Consider the following 17,540-nt stretch of genomic DNA (forward strand, 5'->3'; position numbering starts at 1 on the left):
TTTGGCGGGGGGCCTGTCCCCCGCCCCCACGCCACCCGGCGGGGGGGCGGAACCAAAAACCCCCCCCCCCCCCCCCCCCCCCCCACAAAAAAAAAAAAAAAAAAAAAAAAAAGCCACCTACCGCAGCCTGGATCTCATCTGGAAATGGGCCGTATTGGCTCATTTCCTCGGGATGCATGTGGTGGGAATAGCCTGGCTGCCGGACGGATCAGATATACAGCATCACCAGGGAGACGAAGGAACGGGTGTCTTTCTCACGTAATGGCCGCCAACATAACTCATATGGTGGTGGTATGGCATTCCCTGTGGAACCGGCGTCGAGTATCTGGACACTGGCTGAGATTGGGTCTGGAACGAATCCATGGCGAGTTGGTCACGATGGTACGAGGCGACTGTGTTGTGCTGCTGCGCCAACTCGCCGAAACTGCTCGGGAGCCCATGGAACATGTCGCTGTTGGAGAGTGCCGGCGAAGGTGGGGCGGCTTTCACCATTTCGATGTCTGCTCCCGATATCATCGACTTGTCGGCGTATAGGCGTGGCTTGTGGGGTAGCGCTCTGGAGGAACCGCTCTGGGAAGATCCGAGACCACGGGGGTTGCGAGGCCTGATGCTGCTGGCGCTGGTTTTAAGGGAAATGCGGCGATTGGAAGGTTGCCTGAGCCACCAGCTATGGAGCGGTACTGCTTGACTTCTCGGGGGACCGGTACGGTCTGGGTGTCAACCTGGACTGGGTCTCGGAGAGGGGATCTGGAATGGTCCTGAAAGAGAAGGGCCAAGTAGCCGTGATGGCGGAAGGATAGTGGCGATGGCAAGCCAATTTGAAGCCCGTCCCTGAAAGGTGTGCTCGTGCGCCTTCTGCCAGGCAGGGGACGCGGTATCGTGCTTGGCCGGAGCAAACCTGGGACTAGGTCCAATGCTGGTCGGGCTGGCAAGGCGATCTGTGGTGGGCTGGCTCCTCTAGAGTCAGCAAGGTATACCGCACGGAGGGCTCTGCAGCTAGAGGTATCAGAGTGGTTTGTCTTGGTGTCGGCGGCAACAGTGCATCATCAGAAGTCTGGTACGAACCTGTTGCAGAAAGCCGGGATGCAGGCTCTCAGTCTACCGGGCCTTCGCTTCTGGAACAAGAGTCTTGGAAGGATGTGCTGTTCACTTGAGATGTCTTTCCTCTAAAGTCGTCTCCTCTCTTAGTGTGGATGCCAACTTGCTTCTGGATCCTGCACAGACGCCGCTTTCTTTGTCCTCGCGGTAGCAAAGGATGGCCTAAGTTGTGACAGGGCAGTCTGGGTGCCACCTCTCTCTGCTGAATGGAAGTGGAGTGGGCAGTCTTTGTCCCGTTCTTGGTGCTCATGGCGAAAGGCGGGAAAAGAGAGCAGAAGCCTGAGCCTCGTATTTGTATTCTCTCGTTCTTTGCACCACTCCTTGGCTGGATGTTGCATGTGGCCCTGGATGTGGCATGGGTTACCGCTTTCGGCCAGAGCTTGGAGAAGCCACCGCGAACCGGCACAGAACACAGAACACCAACAGGGAAATTACCTGGGCCAACCCTTCTTCTGGCCTGCCTTCCGGGCCAGGGAACCCAGGGAACCCAGGATGTCCATATAGCAGCTTCCCATTTGCGGGAGGGTGCACTCCCTCTCTGAGGGTTTTTGCTCTGCTTCAACCAGCTCTGAGGTAGGCAGTGAGTCTACCCTGCAGCCCCTGCCAAACCAAAAAGATATATGCATACCCTTGCGCCTGCCTGCCCGCCTATGCAAGCATCCTCAGCCTGGTCCCCTGTCAGGGCAGAAGACTATGGACCTCCCCTTCTCCACCGGTTCACGCAGAGACCCGGTTTCTCCCCACCGAAATCTTGGATCCTCTTCTCGAATGCCAGAGACTCGTCGATGCCCTTGGCAGGGGTGCCAGGACATCCAGCTTTGCCCTGAACCAGTCAGGAATACGGTGCCTGGCATCTGGGGCGTTGGGGATGCAATATTGACGGTTGCTCCCGCAAGCAATCTCCTGGCCAACATCCGGTCATGGGACTCTGGCTCAATCTGGCTTCCTCTTTTTGCCAGCATTCCTTTCATGCTAACAGGCCAGATGCGGAATTTTGCGGAATTCCTTTCTTCCAATTGTCAATTCTTTGCGGCCTCGTGGATGGTCCCAGGAGGCTCCCCCCTCCCCCAGACTGCAAGATCGCAGGGGTCAAATATCGAATATTCCCTCACCGCAGTGCTGGATCTTGGCCCTGCAACAACCTTTTCCTGCAAGCAGCTGCAGCTGTCGGGATGATGATGATGGGATGTATCCCCCCCCCTACAGTCCAGCCAAAATCGGTGTTTGGCTTAGAACCAACAGCAACAACCCTGCAAGGTCGAGCGGGTACGTGCATTAGTACAAAGTACGTACTGCAACTGTTTGAATATCAGCCAAAGAGCAGGGCGAAGCTGATTTGAACATCTTTGATGGGATTAGGATCTTATGGCCGCGCTGTCGTTGTCGTCGCTACTCTGCAGGGCATAAGAAGTTGTTGCTGATTTTTGGTTGAGGAGGTGAACTTCACGCAAGAGGGAGCAGACAGGAATTCCATGCGAATTTATAGCTGTCCCTTTGGTCCTCTTTGCTAGATTAATTGAAAGACTTGCTTTCTTGCCTCCTCGTCAGCCCTATGGACCCGTCATCGTGGGCGCTTGAAAGGGAAAGAAGGAAGCTCATGAAAGGTCCCTCCATCTCTCCAAACCAGACCAAGGGGCGACGACACTGGTGGCATTGCTGAATGCCTACAAGACCGTCTCATCTTATTTGCCTTGCCTTATTACAGTCAAAATCCAAATTTCCAATCCCAGAGCCCATGCCGGTGGCTGGGCCAGGAGCTCGGGAGTTCGCTGGAGTGTCGGTGAAGACAGGGCTGCAAGCCTTAACTAGATGCAAGAACCATATGGATTGGAAGCAGTATGCCAAACGACCATGGAGTTTTTCAGCGCTCCTTCTGGAAGTCCCTCCGACGTCCCTCCCCTACTAAGGGGTCTGATTGGCCATCGTTCCGTTTCCAACAACGCCCTTTACACATACAACTGACTATTGAACCTTGTATTCAAATTTCTTATCAAGGCAATAAACGAAAGTGGCCAAGGTTTTCTTACGACTGGCGCCATTGTTGAGTCCTCGGATCCTTATCCAAATAACCCCCCTGATGGGCCTCCCCATAGGTCCCGGGGGGTTCATCATGCACGTTTCCACCTCGGAACAGGTCTCACACTCAGACCAAGTGTTCGTGCCGCCCGTCGGAGCCAAACCCCTACGTATCTAACCTGACCTACCCAACTTACATGGATAGTAATACCGCGTCGACCTGACATGTCATTTTCCCAGCCCGCCCACGCCATCTTCCACACCCCAGAGAGCAAAGACACAGCTGTCAGGATCTCGTTTTTTCTTTTCTCTTTCTTTCTTTCTTTCTTTCATAGCCCTCTCACCCGCCCTTTCCACTCCCCGCTTCCGCCGGACACAAACGCGAAGGGGGGGACACGTCATGCCTACCTCGTGGCTGGCGCTTAGCTCGTCTTGCATGGGAAGAACGCTGTGAGTCGGTGAGTGCCATGGTAATGTGGTGGGGACCCGTTTCCCGTGTCGGCGGCGGCGAAGAAAGAGAGACATGGCTGTTGTGGTGTGCCTGCTGTGGCCATTGGGGAGCTGGCTCTGGCGCCTCGTCCCACGAGAGGGAGAGAGAGAGGGACGAGAGAGGGCGTAAGGAGTTGATCTGGTTTTGTGTAAAAGGTGGTTCATGGGGACACCGATAGTCCTGATACCAAACGGCGGGGAATAGGGCACGCACCGGAAGGAGAAGTAGACACCTTGGGAGACGGATATCCAATGAAGCCCTGAATTGGGTGAGAGATCTAGAGCAGCCCCCCAACAACAACCCTCCTGACCATTCACAGAGCACGTATTTCTATTTCCATTATCTGCTCTTCACTGCAGGGGTGTCCTCGTTCTCTATCATTCGCCCCCCATGATTCCTTTTGTTTCCAGAACGCCATATGATGTGAGGAAGACCATGCGTATCCACCCTTACTATCTAGATACTCACACCCCCCACACCATGCCAAATGCCCATCATCTGCCATCCGCCCGATCAGACTAACCAAACACCACAGGCCAGTCCGAGACAGGCGTAAAATAGTCCCCGACCATCACCCATTACTCTGTCTCTGTAGACACCCGTCCAAGCAACAGAGCCTGGTATGAGACCCCGCAGCCTATGACGACGTAGGCGGCGCCCAAATGGCCCCCGGAGGACCCTGCTGCTGAGCGGGTCTTGGTGGTTCGGCGGGCTTGACGGGCGGTGTCAGGATCTGCTGAGGCGGCGAGGGGGACAAGGCTGCGCTTGGCGGCAAGATCGTTGGCTTGGGGCTGGCACCCGTCAGGGATGATGACGCCGCCCCATGCAAAGGACTAATCCCATTTGCCCCGTTTGCCTGCTTGAACAGCTGCTGCTGCTGCTGCTGCTGCTGGCTCAAGGGCGGTGAGTGTTTCGTCGGCGATAAGCCACCTCGCGAGGGCGGAAGCGGAGTCGCCTTCTCGTCGTACCCCGTCTCACGCTGGCTCGGTGTAAGTTGTGGCGCCAAATCGCGTGCAGAAGGTACACCGGCCGAGACCCCGGCTGGAAACAGTGCTGGGGGAGTCGTCTTCGGCGTTGCTTCTGGATGCACCGCAAAGGGAATAGGCCCTCCATTAAGCGGCTGCTGCTGCTGCTTTATCTGCTGCTGTCCCATGTTTGGGACCCCGTGGCCGTTGGATGTCATGGGGCTGGATGGGTCGTAGATGGTGTGATAGGCCCTAGACTTGTTCGGTGACTGGTCCGGAGGCGAAAGGGTGGGATGCGGCGAAGAGAATGGGTTTGCGCCTGGTGCGAAGGCATGAGGCAAGGTGCCGGAAATGGTCGTAGCGCTTTCTGGGTCAGACGTAAGATTTAGTGCCGTCGTCAACGAGTGGCCAGAAGCATGCGGAAATGGTGGCAATAGACTACCGCCGTTGGGACCGTTTTCTTTGACAGCTTGATCATCGCGGCTGGCTAGTTCGCCTGGCAAGGAAGCCCCTGCATTGTGGGAAGAACTCGACTGAAGCTCGACCACGAGCTGCGACGCTCGGTTGGGCTGTGGAGGCGAATTACCCTCGGGAGCTCTTTGTGCTGGCGAAGATGGCGAGGATCCGGGCCGATTGACCTTGATCTTGATCATTCTCGGCCGCCGTTCTTTCTCAGCCTGCTCCCGCCGGCGACACGAGTCACAGACGAAATGGAAGTCCTTCTTCTCAGCTTCCTCCTCAGCAATGCCGAGGCACTTGCTGTGCTGCCACACACTGCATTGTTCGCAGGAAACACTGTGCGTCCCGTCGTCAATCTGGCCGTGGACACCGCAGACACAGTCAAACATCCAATCGTCGTCTTCTTCGGTAAGCTCCTTCAGGGCCTGCTGCTTCCGCTCAATCTCTGCTTTGAGCTGCCGCTCCGACATGCGTCCGGCTGCGGCTGCGGCCCCGAGGTTCTTGCTATCCTCAGACAGTTGAGCGAGTTCCTCCTCGTGCTGCAAGCGGCGGGCTTCCCGTTCCCTAAGCCGATGTGCTCTCGACATTAGTCGGCGGTCTCGCTCCTTTTCTATCTTTAAGCGTTTCTGATCCTCTTTCCTTGCAGCTACTTCCTGTTCTCGTATCTTTCGTTCCTCCTCGCGGGCTTGCTCTTCCATTTTTTGCTGCTCGGCCTTGCCGGCAAGGCGGCTTGACCTCTTGGCATGCGCCAGCTTCTCAAGATTCAGCAGTTCCTTTTCCCTCTGTAGCTGTTTCCTCTTCATTGATTCCTCCTGCTTCTCGAGGATTGGAAGTAAATGGTCCTGGATCTGATCGCGCAGGATCTTTTCGTTATCATCCCTCGTTTTCTGGATGGTGGCCAAGAACTGGCGGACCTCATCCAGGGTGACGGCGACACACTCCCATTTCATCCCCCCAAGGCCGTCATCCTCGGGTTCGGTTGCGGGCTGACCGTCCGCTGAACTCTCTTCCCTTGCATCCTCTGCATCACTCGCCAAGGCAGCCGATATGCGCCGCCTCTTGCTTGCTCTCAAGGCTGCTTTGGCCTTCTTCGACGTTTTTTTTGGCCTCGCGGGCGGAGCGGGAGGTTCGGATTGTCGATATAGGCGATTGTCGTCGAGAACAAAATAGGTGCGGTCCTCACGATCCCAGCCATACGGTTCAATTCTCTATGACAAAGTAAGCAAGAGGGTATAATTCACTTGGTGTATAGGGGGAGAAAGTACCCAGTTGGTCTGATCGATGTCCCGTTGCTCCTCCGCCTTTTCCCGCAGCCGATCCGGATTTATCATGACGAATTGGGTCATCTGTTGCAGTATACAGATCTGGAAGCTAGAGTGAGTTGATAGTCGCAAAATAGGGATTGGGGAGGAATGGTGGCCACGCAGACCTTTGTGAAGACATCAAAGTCGGCAAACCTGCGCGGCTCCTCGTCTGCTCCGAACGGATTCTTGCCGGGAGCCTTAGCAAGGTATTGCCTTTTTGTGTACTCGTCGAATAACTCGTGTCTGGAAGCTATCAGTCCCTGTACCTGTGGCGGCAATGGGTGGATGGAAGACATACGTGAGACCGCGGTGAGATGAGAGAAACTTGAGCAAAGCGAGACCGATGTCTTGCAGAGCAGTGGAATGGGGCTTCAGGCATTCGGCCTCCAGGTCCTGCACGCGGAACAGTGCTTAGCAGCTTGGAGCAATGGGAAGGTTGAAAGTGGACGGCTTACAGCGATGTCGAAGTCGTCAAGCTTGACCACGTTTCCGAAGAGGGTGATCCATTGGCAAAGGTTCGCGAACTGCCACATATTTCGGATGCGATGTAGCAGGGAGGGTTCCTTCGGAGCATCGACATTGTCAGTGTCGACCTCATGCAAGGTCCGCTTCCGCGCCGACGGCATTTTGTTTGGCTATGGGCGGGTTCAAAAGGGGGTGCACGCCGGCTTCCAGACAAACAGCAACGCGGCCTGAGCTCAGAATAAGGCGGAGCGGGTGGGATGCGATGAGTGTAGGACGACGGAACGCATGGCAGGGTTAAGTTAGCACCGAAGGAGGCATTGGCGATAAATCGTGATACGCGTCAACGAGGGTGCCGTCTTGTTGGCCGGGTCAACGATAAGGTTCAAGAAAAGATCGCGCTTTGACGGCGAGGCGGCGACGTGGGTCCTGACAGACGCGCCGAGACTTAATTTTTGCTCATCATTGTGTCACGGACCAAATGGTTCTTATCGTAGGTACCAAACGGCACAGTCGGCACGTGCGACTGCGGTACTTAGGTACCCCAGTGGGAGCTGTTTCAGATGAGTGTGAGCTGAAATTCCGATGTCCTCACTGTACAGTACACATACTTCAGCTGAGATGGGTTTCTTCGAGGCAGGCTTCTCAATTGCCATAGAAGAAGAGTGTTTTTTACAGAGTGCTGTTTTATTTTCATAAACATCTCTTGTTGCTGCACCTGTCACCCGAACTTGGGCATTAAATGAACCTATTCTTAGCTACCTCTTAGCTTCCATGGATGCCCAGGAACGTGGGACACGTACGTGTACTTGGCTCTCGTATCAACCCCACGACGGTATTCCCCACACTGTCTGCTAGATACAGGGGAGGCAGCGAGGCAGGGAGGCTGAGCTGCAAATTCCATGCTGTTCGTCCTCTTCCCCGACGAAGAGTAAGAAACAAGAATCACACGACGTCTACCGTGCTGTCCCAGACCTCGCCGCCTCAGGATTCGCGAAGCCGATTCGAGTCTATCGATTTCAATTCCCTCCTCTAGCGCCCCATCTCTTCCTCGATCAGTCGGGCTGCCCCCCACGCTCGACAAACAAGAGGATTCGCTCAATTACCCGTCTCTTCAGATAATGCCCTCGATAACGTCGTGACGGAGATTTGCTGCAGTCGCGCCAATGCGCCCGGGCGCGTTGCGTGGATGAGTGGCGTTCAACTATAGACCGCCGCCTACCTACCTACCTATACATACCGTCTGTTCACCTTCGTCACTCAAAATGAACAACAACCCGCCGTCTCCCGATCACACACAACCCCCTTCAGGGCGTCCTCCACAGTCAATACCTTTGAGGAATCTCCAAAGGCCCCCCGACGAACCGAGCCCGAGTCGTGAGGGTCAATCTGGGGGAGGACAGCCCGCTGTCGCATCGTCGTCGCATTACCAACAGCATGATGGGAGTGTGGAACGTGGGAGGGCCCCAGCGGCCACACCACAGATGGCTGCCAATCTTCCTGGCATTTCCACGTACTGGGACCACCCGTACACGCCCTACGAGGATTCTGGAGGTGTTAGTCCCGAGTCCCCGATCGATCACGTAGCGTTGCAGTTCGCTCTCCCGCCCGACATACGACAACACCACCTCCCCGGAAACACGGCGGCAATGCCTTCCTCGAGCACTCCGTACGGACCAACGACACCGTACTACGAGGAGGTTCCCGACACCGACTCGTTCGACTCTGATCGCGTGCCACTCAAGCCGGCCGCCCAGCCCATGAGTGGACTGGAGCCGCCTGACGAAGCACAGCGTCGCGACAGCTTCCAGACGGTTTCCGATCTGGGCAATAGTCCGTCCCGGTCCCGCAACACCCAGATGCTTGGCTTCGACTTGGAGCCCGGCTTTGGATCGAGCCGTCACCGAAGCTTCGGGATGTCGCTGAGTCCCGAGGGTCGCACGAGGTCCCGCTCCCCCTCGGCCACCGGCGCGTTATCTCGAGCAGGGTCGATTATGCGAGCCATGTCCCAACGTGTGGTCATGATTAGCGGCGAGGGGGAGGCCATCGACCAGCAAGCCCGCCGAGGACGGTCTCGCCCGCCCAGCGCCGAGGGCCTGCGTCACCATCACGTCTCTGCCCCCATGCTGGAAGAAACGGCCTATCCCTCTCAGACATTCCAGGGTACCCCGACGGAAAAGAAGGGGGAGCCCGAGTATGTGATTCCCATGGGGCCTCCCCCGCCGTTTACCCATTCTCGCATGACTCGCCCCAACCCCCTGAAGGGGAACTCGCTTGGCATATTCTCGCCCGAGAATCCGCTGAGGAAGTGGCTTTGTGATGTGCTGGTCAATACGTGGACCGAACCATTCATCCTCGTCTTGATCATATTGCAGGCCGTCTTGCTAGCAATAGAGGCTTCCCCAAACGTGTTCCGCGAGGGCAACGGGCGCCCCGATCGATGGGGTAGTACTCGTATCGACTGGGCTGTCTTTGGGCTTTTTGTCGTCTTCACCATGGAACTCATTGCCAGGATTATCGTTTCCGGATTCGTTGTCAACGCTCCGGAATACGTCGCTGCAGACCACCAGCGAAGCATGCGCCAAAAGGTGGCCGACCAGTATAGGCAGATATTCAAGCCCCAGCGGCAGAAGTCGGTCAAGGGACAACGGCAGGATGATGACTTCGCCCCGACCTTCGCGAGGTCCCTCACCATTATGCAGGGCCAGGGGGCCACCGGATCGGTCAAGGAGCAGCAACGGCTTCAGCTAGCCCGACGAGCCTTCTTGCGCCATGGCTTCAATCGCCTGGATTTCGTGGCCGTCGTCTCATTCTGGATATCTTTCGTCCTTGGCGTCACCGGTCTGGAGAAGCAGCACCATTTGTTTCTCTTTCGCATGCTCAGCTGCCTGCGTATTCTGAGGTTGCTTGCCCTTACCAAAGGCAACGCTGTAAGAACCCCCGCCCCCCAAACTCTTCCAGCAGTATTATGAGTGGAAGGCTACCGTGCTGACCACCGTTGCAGATTATCCTTCGAAGTCTCAAGAAGGCAGCCCCCCTCCTGGTCCGGGTCTCGTTCCTCATCGGCTTCTTCTGGCTTGTGTTTTCCATCATAGGCGTCCAGAGCTTCAAATCCAGTCTCGGTCGGCAGTGCCTCTGGCTCGATCCCGAAGACCCAGATAACATCGAGGCAGGATACAGCCCCGATATGTCATTCTGCGGTGGCTACCTCGATAATGCCACCGGTCAGGAACTCCCGTGGGTTTACCCCGAGATTCCCGGGACTCTCATCAACCTCCGGAACGGCACAAACAGCGCCAAGGGGTTCCTCTGTCCTCGGGGTTCGGTCTGCCTCCAAATGGGCAACCCCTATAATGGCACGGTGCATTTCGATAATATTGTGCATTCGCTCGAGCTGGTCTTCGTGATAATGAGCGCCAACACCTTTTCTGATCTGATGTACTACACCACGGATTCCGACTACTTGCCGGCTGCGCTCTTCTTCGGCGCGGGCATCATGATAATGATGCTTTGGATGACGAACTTGTTGATTGCCGTCATCACGTCCTCGTTCCAGGTCATCAGAGAAGAAAGCAAAGCCAGCGCTTTCGCCGTTGACGAAGAGCCGGCGATGCCACATCGTGCTGCTGAAGACAGCCTGAGGAGACAGTCGGCCTTGCAGAAGATGTACAACAAAACGTCGCACTTTTGGGTTCTCGTCGTCGCCTTCGGCCTTCTCTCCCAGGCCCTCAGGAGCGCTACTATGCCCGTGTCACGAGAACGATTCATTAACACGACAGAAATAGTTGTCACAATCGCGCTCGATGTCGAGATCATCATCCGCGTGGTGGCCGACTTCCGGGGCTTTCACCGCAAAATGACGAACCTGGTGGATCTCGGGCTTGCAGTCATAACGTCCATCATCTTGATCCCGCCGATACGAAACTCGGGCGAGGCGTATGCCTGGCTCACCGTCTTCCAACTGTTTAGGTCGTATCGCATCGTCCTTGCTATAACCATAACACGGAAGCTGATCCAGCTCGTCCTCGGTAACGTAAGCGGTATCGGCAACTTGATGCTCTTCGTCTTCCTCATAACCTTCCTCATGGCCATTTTCGCGGCACAGCTCTTTCGAGGCGAAATCCCGGAACAGGACGAGGGTGGCGATGAGACCGAGATCTCATTCAATACCATCTTCAATTCTTTCCTCGGCATGTACCAGATTCTTACAAGTGAAAATTGGACCGACATCCTCTATAACGTCACCGCACACACCACATCGTTGCAAACCGCATGGTACGGTGCCATGTTTCTGATCGGCTGGTTCATTCTGTCCTTCTTCATTCTGGTAAACATGTTCATTGCTGTCATCCAGGAGAATTTTGATGTTAGCGAGGACATGAAACGCCTCGAACAGGTCAGGGCTTTCCTCCAGAGGAAAGAGTTGGGCGGCATGTCCAGCAACTTGGCGCTCTCCAAAGTATTTGGCTTCGGGAAGACCAAGAAGCGGAAAGATCCGCTCGATTACGGCCCAGCCGCCATGGAGATGCTGCTCAAAGAGGCCGTTGTGAGGGAGTTTCTCGACGAGTCGATCGACCCTCTCCAAGAATCGCCGGATGAGAGCCAGACCCCACCACAGCCTGGAAGCCAGTCCCCCGGGGGGGACGGGGGGAAGGGAAGTCCTGGGGGCAGCGTCGAGCCAGGGCTGCTCTCCACCGTGTGGGGCAGGATCGTCTCCGTCTTCCGCAGCCGCGACCCCAACCCTTTTTACTCGAAATTCCGCTTCGACGGACCGAACGACACCCTTGATCCCAGGCAGATGGCCCGTCAGGCCGTCACGGCAACCTCAGCTCGCCGAAGGGCACAGAGAGAATATCTGACACGTCACCCGAACTACAACAAAGCGCTGTTTATCTTGGGCCCCAAGAACCCGCTCCGGCGTCTTTGCCAGCGACTGGTGGGTCCGGGGCGCGGGAGCGAGCGCTTCGATGGCGTCGTGCCCAACAAATACGCGTGGTACACGTTCTCGGCCATAATCTACGCCGCAATCGTGGCCATGGTTGTCCTTGCCTGTGTGACCACGCCGCTGTACCAGAGGGAGTACTTCATGGTGCACGAATTCAGCATCCTGAACTGGTTCGTCTGGACCGATATGGCATTTGCCATAGTCTTCACGGCCGAGGCGCTGATTAAGATCATCGCCGATGGCTTCTTCTGGACGCCCAATGCGTACTTCCGCAGCTCATGGGGCATCATCGACGGGGTCGTGCTGATCACTCTCTGGATCAACGTCATCACCCTCTTCACTAATGACGGGGCCGTCTCCCGAGCCGTCGGGGCGTTCAAGGCCCTGAGAGCGCTCCGTCTACTCAACGTCAGCGACAGCGCGAGGCGGACCTTCCACTCGCTCATCATCGTTGCCGGATGGAAGATTCTCAGTGCCGCCTTCGTCTCCATCTCCCTCCTTATCCCCTTCGCCATCTACGGGGTCAACCTGTTTAGCGCAAGGATGGTGTCTTGCAACGACGGGGACGGCATCCGGGAGCTGGTCGACTGCTTCGGCGAGTATAACAATACCCCCTTCCGCAGCGATTGGGAGCTCTTGTCTCCGAGGGTCGCGTCGAACCCCTTCTTCAACTTTGACGACTTTGGCTCGTCAGCCTTCATCCTCTACCAGATTGTCAGCCAGGAGGGCTGGGTTGACGTCTCTTTTGCCGCTCAGGCCATCACTGGTCGGGGTCTGCAGCCCGAGTTTGGGGCCTCACAAGGAAACGCCGTCTTCTTCGTCGCGTTCAACTTGCTGGCAACTGTCTTCGTTCTCACGCTGTTCATCTCCGTCTTCATGAGGACTTACACGGAACAGACCGGCGTCGCATACCTGACTGCGGAGCAGAGATCGTGGCTTGAGCTTAGGAAGCTTCTCCGGCAGATCACGCCATCCAAAAGCTCGTATGACGACTCGACGAACAGGTGGAAGAAGTGGTGCCACAAGCGTGCCATCGAGAAGAGAGGCAAGTGGTATCTCGCCATTACCTGTGTGCTGGGCTTGCACCTCGTTGTCCTCCTCTGCGAATTCTACCCGGAACCTGTGTGGTGGACCAGGACGCGGGATATTGCGTTCCTCGTATTCACCCTGATATACATCGCGAACATCATCGTCCGCATATTTGGTCTCGGCTGGAGCCGGTTCCGCAGAAGCTCTTGGGACGTGTTCTCGCTGGTTGCGGTGACGGGAGCGTTTGCGACCTCCATCCTCTTCCTCACTAACACCGCTCTGGACACCTACATCCAGCTGCACAAGTTCTTTCTCGTGGCGATCGTGCTACTACTCATCCCGCGGAACGACGCACTAGATCAGCTCTTCAAGACGGCGGCTGCCAGTCTGACGACCATCGGGAACCTCGTGGCCACCTGGCTTGTCTTCTTCCTGGTCTTTGCCATCGCGCTCACGCAGACGTTCAGTCTGACGCGCTTCGGAGAAGAAGAGAGCAGCAACATCAACCTGCGCAACGTGCCCAAGGCCCTGATCCTGCTCTTCCGCATAAGTTGCGGCGAAGGTTGGAACGAAGTGATGGAAGACTACGCCCAGGTTGTACCGCCCCTGTGTGTGGAGAGCCCCGTCTTCTTCAATAGCGACTGCGGAAGCACGACATGGGCTCGCGTGCTCTTCATCGCGTGGAACATCATCAGCATGTACATCTTCGTCAATCTGTTCGTGTCGCTCATCTACGAGAGCTTCTCGTACGTGTACCAGCGTACCAGCGGGCTGGCGATCGTGGACCGCGACGAGATCCGGCGATTCAAGGAAGCATGGCGCAGCGTCGACCCGAACGGCACAGGCCACATCACCAAAGAGGTCTTCCCACGCCTGCTGGGCGAACTGTCTGGCATCTTCGAGATGCGCATCTACGATGCGGAGGACTCGGTGCGACAAATCCTAGACGACGTCCGGAGCGATGTTCCGACCACCAGGCACACGTCCATGGCCAGCGCCAGCCAGTTCCAGACCGGCGTGGACATCGAGAAACTCAACAGGCGGCTCAACCAGATCGATGTGGCGAAGGTGCGGGAACGCAGGCGGCGGTTCAACATCTTCTACCAGGAAGTCATGGTGATGGCCGATCCAGACAAGGGCATCTCGTTTAACACGGTGCTCATGATTCTGGCGCACTACAACATCATCAATGACAGCAAGAGTTTAGGGTGAGACCCAACCCCGTAACAGGAGCAAGCCAGTTTTGATCTGTAACTAACGTAATCTCTCCAGGCTAGAAGAATTCCTCCGTCGCCGAGCCCGGCTTCAGCGAGTCGATGACCAAATAAGCCGATCAGTCGTGCAGGGCTTCTTCGACACCCTATACTGGTCGCGCAAGTTCAAGAAGCACATGGAGAGGAAGCGCGCGGCGCGCATGGCGGACATACCGCAGCTCGGCGTGCCCGAGATCCTCGTGGACGACGAGGAGGACCGCACGGCAGCGGCCAGGAGCGCGAACAGGAAGACGACCTCGGGCGCCGGCTCCCCCGGCGCCATGCTCTCGCCCGACGGCACGCAGCACCGCTCGTGGACCGGGGTCGGCGCCGACCTGTCGGCCTTTGACACGGCGTTTGGGCACCCGCTCGGCAGCCCGCGGTCTCCGGGCGGCCAGGCGGGGTCCCGGCCCGGCTCGTTCGGGTTCGAGCTGCAGGAGCCGAGCGACGCGGGCGGGAGCTCGACGAGGAGCAGCCGGAGGGGCAGCGGCGTCAACGCGGAGCACGTCAGGGAGATGCTGGACGACTCGGCGTGGATGGACAGCATACGGAGGAGCGCGACCGTCAGGCGGAGCGCTGGGCAGGGGGGGTGGCATTGAGGGATAACTACTTGTGCGACGACAGATGACTGACTGATTGACCGACACAGTTGCGGCCGGGATTTTACATGGAGGCATGGCGTTTTTTACTTTTTTTTCTTGGATTTTCTAAACCACTTTTTTTTTTCCGTCCCACCTTTTTCCCCCTTTAGTCACAGCGAGATGATGATTTGGACGACAGTTTAGAGATCTGACATTTCTGTATTTGTTTTCTATTTCAGGAGAACGACCAAGCAAGGGGGACTGGTCGTGGTTGGTGAGGATAATACCTGGTCATGATCCTGCTGCCTTGGTGAGGTAGACAGACAGGATGGAGGGGGTTGGCGAGGGGGGTGACACTACCAGGCAAGGAATGGGAAGGATCGGGATGGAATGGAGTGCATTGTGGAGGAGCGGGCTACCAACTACATGCAGGAGGGGGGAGAAGAGGGTTCTGCTCTTATGGGAGAGGCTCTCGTGTTCTATTTGTTCAACTAATACCCAGCTTGGGATGCCCTGTTTTCTACATAGACGAGGGAAGGCCAAGACCCCAAGAGCGAATATAGAAAGAAGTATTCAGAGACGGCTAGCCATTGTTTTAGTATTGTTTGTGTTTGTTAGTTTGCTGAAGTGATACTGTCTCTACGCCGGAATATTGAGGCTTCTCGAAGAAAGAGCCACGGAAGGTGCTCTCTCGTTCGTGGACCCCCAGTCGCATTGAGGATCGGCCACAAAGGGATCCTCCTCAATGGGCTTGGCAAAGCCAAGGTGGTGCTGGCTCGACGAACGGGAGGAGGACGGCGAGCCCGGCGAGTCGGGTGTCGACGGCGATCGTTTCATGCGCGCTGTACCACTCCCATTATCGGATTCCCCTGGATAATATATGGTGACGACTTGGGATGTTGCCTTTGCCATGCCTTGAGCCAGCGATCGGGCTGAGCAACATGTCAAACCAGGAGATTTCTGCGCTGGTAGTGGAGGGGAGTCCGTGGGAAGGAGGCAGTGTCCTGCGTTTCTTCTCCTGGTCCGCGATTCTGAAGATGGGCATTTCGTTCTGTTGGGTGTCTACGTGGCTGAGGAAGAACTTAAATGGGATGATGTTGGTTCGTGGTGGCTTTGCAGTGGACCGAGATGCAGGTACACACGATCTTGGCCAAGACCTGCATGAGAGGGCCATGCGATAGTGATGTGATGTGATGCGAGGGCCAACCAGGTCAAAACTCTACGACTACCCAATGTTTTATGCCTTGCTCGAATTGCTCGCTGTCTCCCATCGCCTATTCTGTCTCTTGCATCAATCATCACATAAGAGAGCATACCGCAGGAGCCGAATGTGGAGAGAGAGATAACGTAAACAAGTGAGAGACACACAGCCACATGTTCTTACGTCTCCCTCGCAGCAGTCGAGTTTCAGAGGAATGTCTGCAATTTATTGCGTGACAAAGACCAAGGAGGCATGAAACAAGCTGTGCGAGCGGGTTACAGGCCGCCGTTTTGCGGGCCCAGATGGTGGGGTCGCACAGGGTTCTTAACAGGTCATCGCCCTGACAAGGTGCCGATCTGGTAGTGGGTACTTCTGCAACGGCCGCGGCGATCATACAGCGCAGAGACCCCCTTCTGAAAAGAATGAAACCACTTGGCCCAGCAGGGAGGAACAGCTGCTGCTGCAACAGGCACACAAATGAGAACTCGAGCCTTTGTTTCGCCCTTGGTGCTTTGCAAGAGGTCCAGGAAGGACACTTCTGAAGTTCAGACAAACTTCAGTGCGGCCTTAGCAGGGAGGTGGTTATCATTTTGTAGATGCCATCATGTAAGTAGGGAGGTCTGTGGAAGTGCTATGCGCAACTTCCATACAAACCCAAAGTGATGTGGTTTCCAGTTACCTATTTTAGGTACCTGCTCTTGTGGTACCATGCCTCAGGTAGGTTTCCCGTCGTCCGCATGGATGGAAGTCGGGGTCGAAGCTATTGCATGACTTCTCCCTGCATCACAGGCCCCTGGATGATACTGTTTCCTTCCCATCCTGGAAGCCACTCCCTTCCCTTTCCATTCTTCGCAAGCCTTCCCCCGGCTCACTTCGCCCTTACATGGCCCCCCTTCCCTCAGAAGAGCAGGGGTCCCCCGTCGCTCCCCACCGCTTCCCCACCACCCCCTGAACCCCTCTTATCGCAAACTCGGATAGCTAGTACTTAAAGCAAACCCGAGGCCAACTAGTTTTCTATCATCGTCTCTCCAGCTAGAGCTCGTCATCGCCATCCCTCTCAACCGACCGGTGTGTTGAAAGAAGAAATTGATCTGATCCATTTTGAGGATTCCAGACTGCCTCCTTGCTCCATTGGATATTACCCATGAGCTCCCTGCAATCAAGATCGTCCAGTCGTTAAACCTTCGCTTCTCCGTCATTCGCTTCGACAAACTGTCTTAATATATACCCCTTCTACCAGGCTGAGCCTCTCATTTTTTCACTCAATCATACTTCACCATCCTAATATCAACCAAGAGCGATCAACTGGGCCAATTTTGTCCCATCACCCTTGTTTTTAAGACGCCGACTTTGGGAAAACAGCACCAAATTCCCTCTATCTTCCACCCACCTACCCACACACAAGCCAAGATGCAGACCCCACGCTTCCAGGCTATCGCCAACCGCTTCTCGGCACACAGACTGCGCACCTCGTTCAGGCGGTCGTCCTCGGCATCGTCGTCGTCGACATCGTCGCGGGCCAGCAGCACGGACCGGAGCTCGTACTGCTCGCGGGCGCCGTCGCCGGTGGGCACCATCAACAGCGTCATCTTCCGGCAGCCATCGATCGTGGATCTGGAGGAGGAGCGCAGGAGCTTCGGCAGCGAGCTGGCCATCCTCGAGCCCCGGCCCATTGTCTACTGGGGCAGCTTCCAGGACAGGATGGGCTCGTTCTAGGACCCCCCCACCCTCCAGAGT

General features: G+C 56.2%; 4 protein-coding genes across 4 annotated transcripts in view; 2 read left to right on the plus strand and 2 right to left on the minus strand.

Moving 5' to 3' along the window:
• QBC33DRAFT_512944 (uncharacterized protein) overlaps positions 1-492 on the minus strand; it is a gene marked incomplete at both ends in the record, with an annotated part of 1,991 nt that extends 1,499 nt beyond the window's left edge. Inside the window, 2 exons of the mRNA XM_060425946.1 lie at positions 122-196; positions 259-492. Of these exons, the coding sequence (XP_060285636.1) occupies positions 122-196; positions 259-492 (309 nt within the window). The remainder of the gene's footprint in view (positions 1-121; positions 197-258) is intronic.
• A 3,512-nt stretch (positions 493-4,004) lies between these two features.
• On the minus strand, positions 4,005-7,212 carry QBC33DRAFT_319311 (uncharacterized protein). Its single transcript, XM_060423570.1, has 5 exons — positions 6,788-7,212; positions 6,631-6,725; positions 6,458-6,575; positions 6,294-6,392; positions 4,005-6,236 (listed from the first exon to the last, which is right to left on the minus strand). Exons 1-5 carry the CDS (start codon positions 6,956-6,958, stop codon positions 4,242-4,244), a joined length of 2,478 nt encoding a protein of 825 aa, XP_060285637.1. The 5' UTR covers positions 6,959-7,212; the 3' UTR covers positions 4,005-4,241.
• Positions 7,213-7,808: 596 nt separating this feature from the next.
• Positions 7,809-14,775, plus strand: QBC33DRAFT_319329 (ion transporter). The gene is made up of 3 exons (XM_060423571.1): positions 7,809-9,724; positions 9,799-13,976; positions 14,041-14,775. Exons 1-3 carry the CDS (start codon positions 8,060-8,062, stop codon positions 14,618-14,620), a joined length of 6,423 nt encoding a protein of 2,140 aa, XP_060285638.1. The 5' UTR covers positions 7,809-8,059; the 3' UTR covers positions 14,621-14,775.
• Positions 14,776-17,213: 2,438 nt separating this feature from the next.
• Positions 17,214-17,519, plus strand: QBC33DRAFT_556723 (uncharacterized protein; the record flags this gene model as incomplete). The annotated part of the gene is made up of 1 exon (XM_060429745.1): positions 17,214-17,519. One exon carries the CDS (start codon positions 17,214-17,216, stop codon positions 17,517-17,519), a length of 306 nt encoding a protein of 101 aa, XP_060285639.1.
• Positions 17,520-17,540: the final 21 nt, after the last annotated feature.

The sequence above is a fragment of the Phialemonium atrogriseum genome (assembly GCF_030411735.1).
Source record: "Phialemonium atrogriseum strain 8032-3 unplaced genomic scaffold QBC33scaffold_6, whole genome shotgun sequence".
Taxonomy (NCBI): domain Eukaryota; kingdom Fungi; phylum Ascomycota; class Sordariomycetes; order Cephalothecales; family Cephalothecaceae; genus Phialemonium; species Phialemonium atrogriseum.

Coding starts and splice junctions, on each gene's coding strand:
- QBC33DRAFT_319311 (XM_060423570.1), bottom strand. CDS start 6,958: ATGCCGTCGGCGCGGAAGCGGACCTTGCATGAGGTCGACACTGACAAT. Junction 6,576..6,630: donor TCATCTCACCGCGGTCTCAC/GTATGTCTTCCA, acceptor GATAGCTTCCAG/ACACGAGTTATTCGACGAGT. Junction 6,393..6,457: donor ACTTTGATGTCTTCACAAAG/GTCTGCGTGGCC, acceptor TCTAGCTTCCAG/ATCTGTATACTGCAACAGAT.
- QBC33DRAFT_319329 (XM_060423571.1), top strand. CDS start 8,060: ATGAACAACAACCCGCCGTCTCCCGATCACACACAACCCCCTTCAGGG. Junction 9,725..9,798: donor CCCTTACCAAAGGCAACGCT/GTAAGAACCCCC, acceptor CCACCGTTGCAG/ATTATCCTTCGAAGTCTCAA. Junction 13,977..14,040: donor AATGACAGCAAGAGTTTAGG/GTGAGACCCAAC, acceptor TAATCTCTCCAG/GCTAGAAGAATTCCTCCGTC.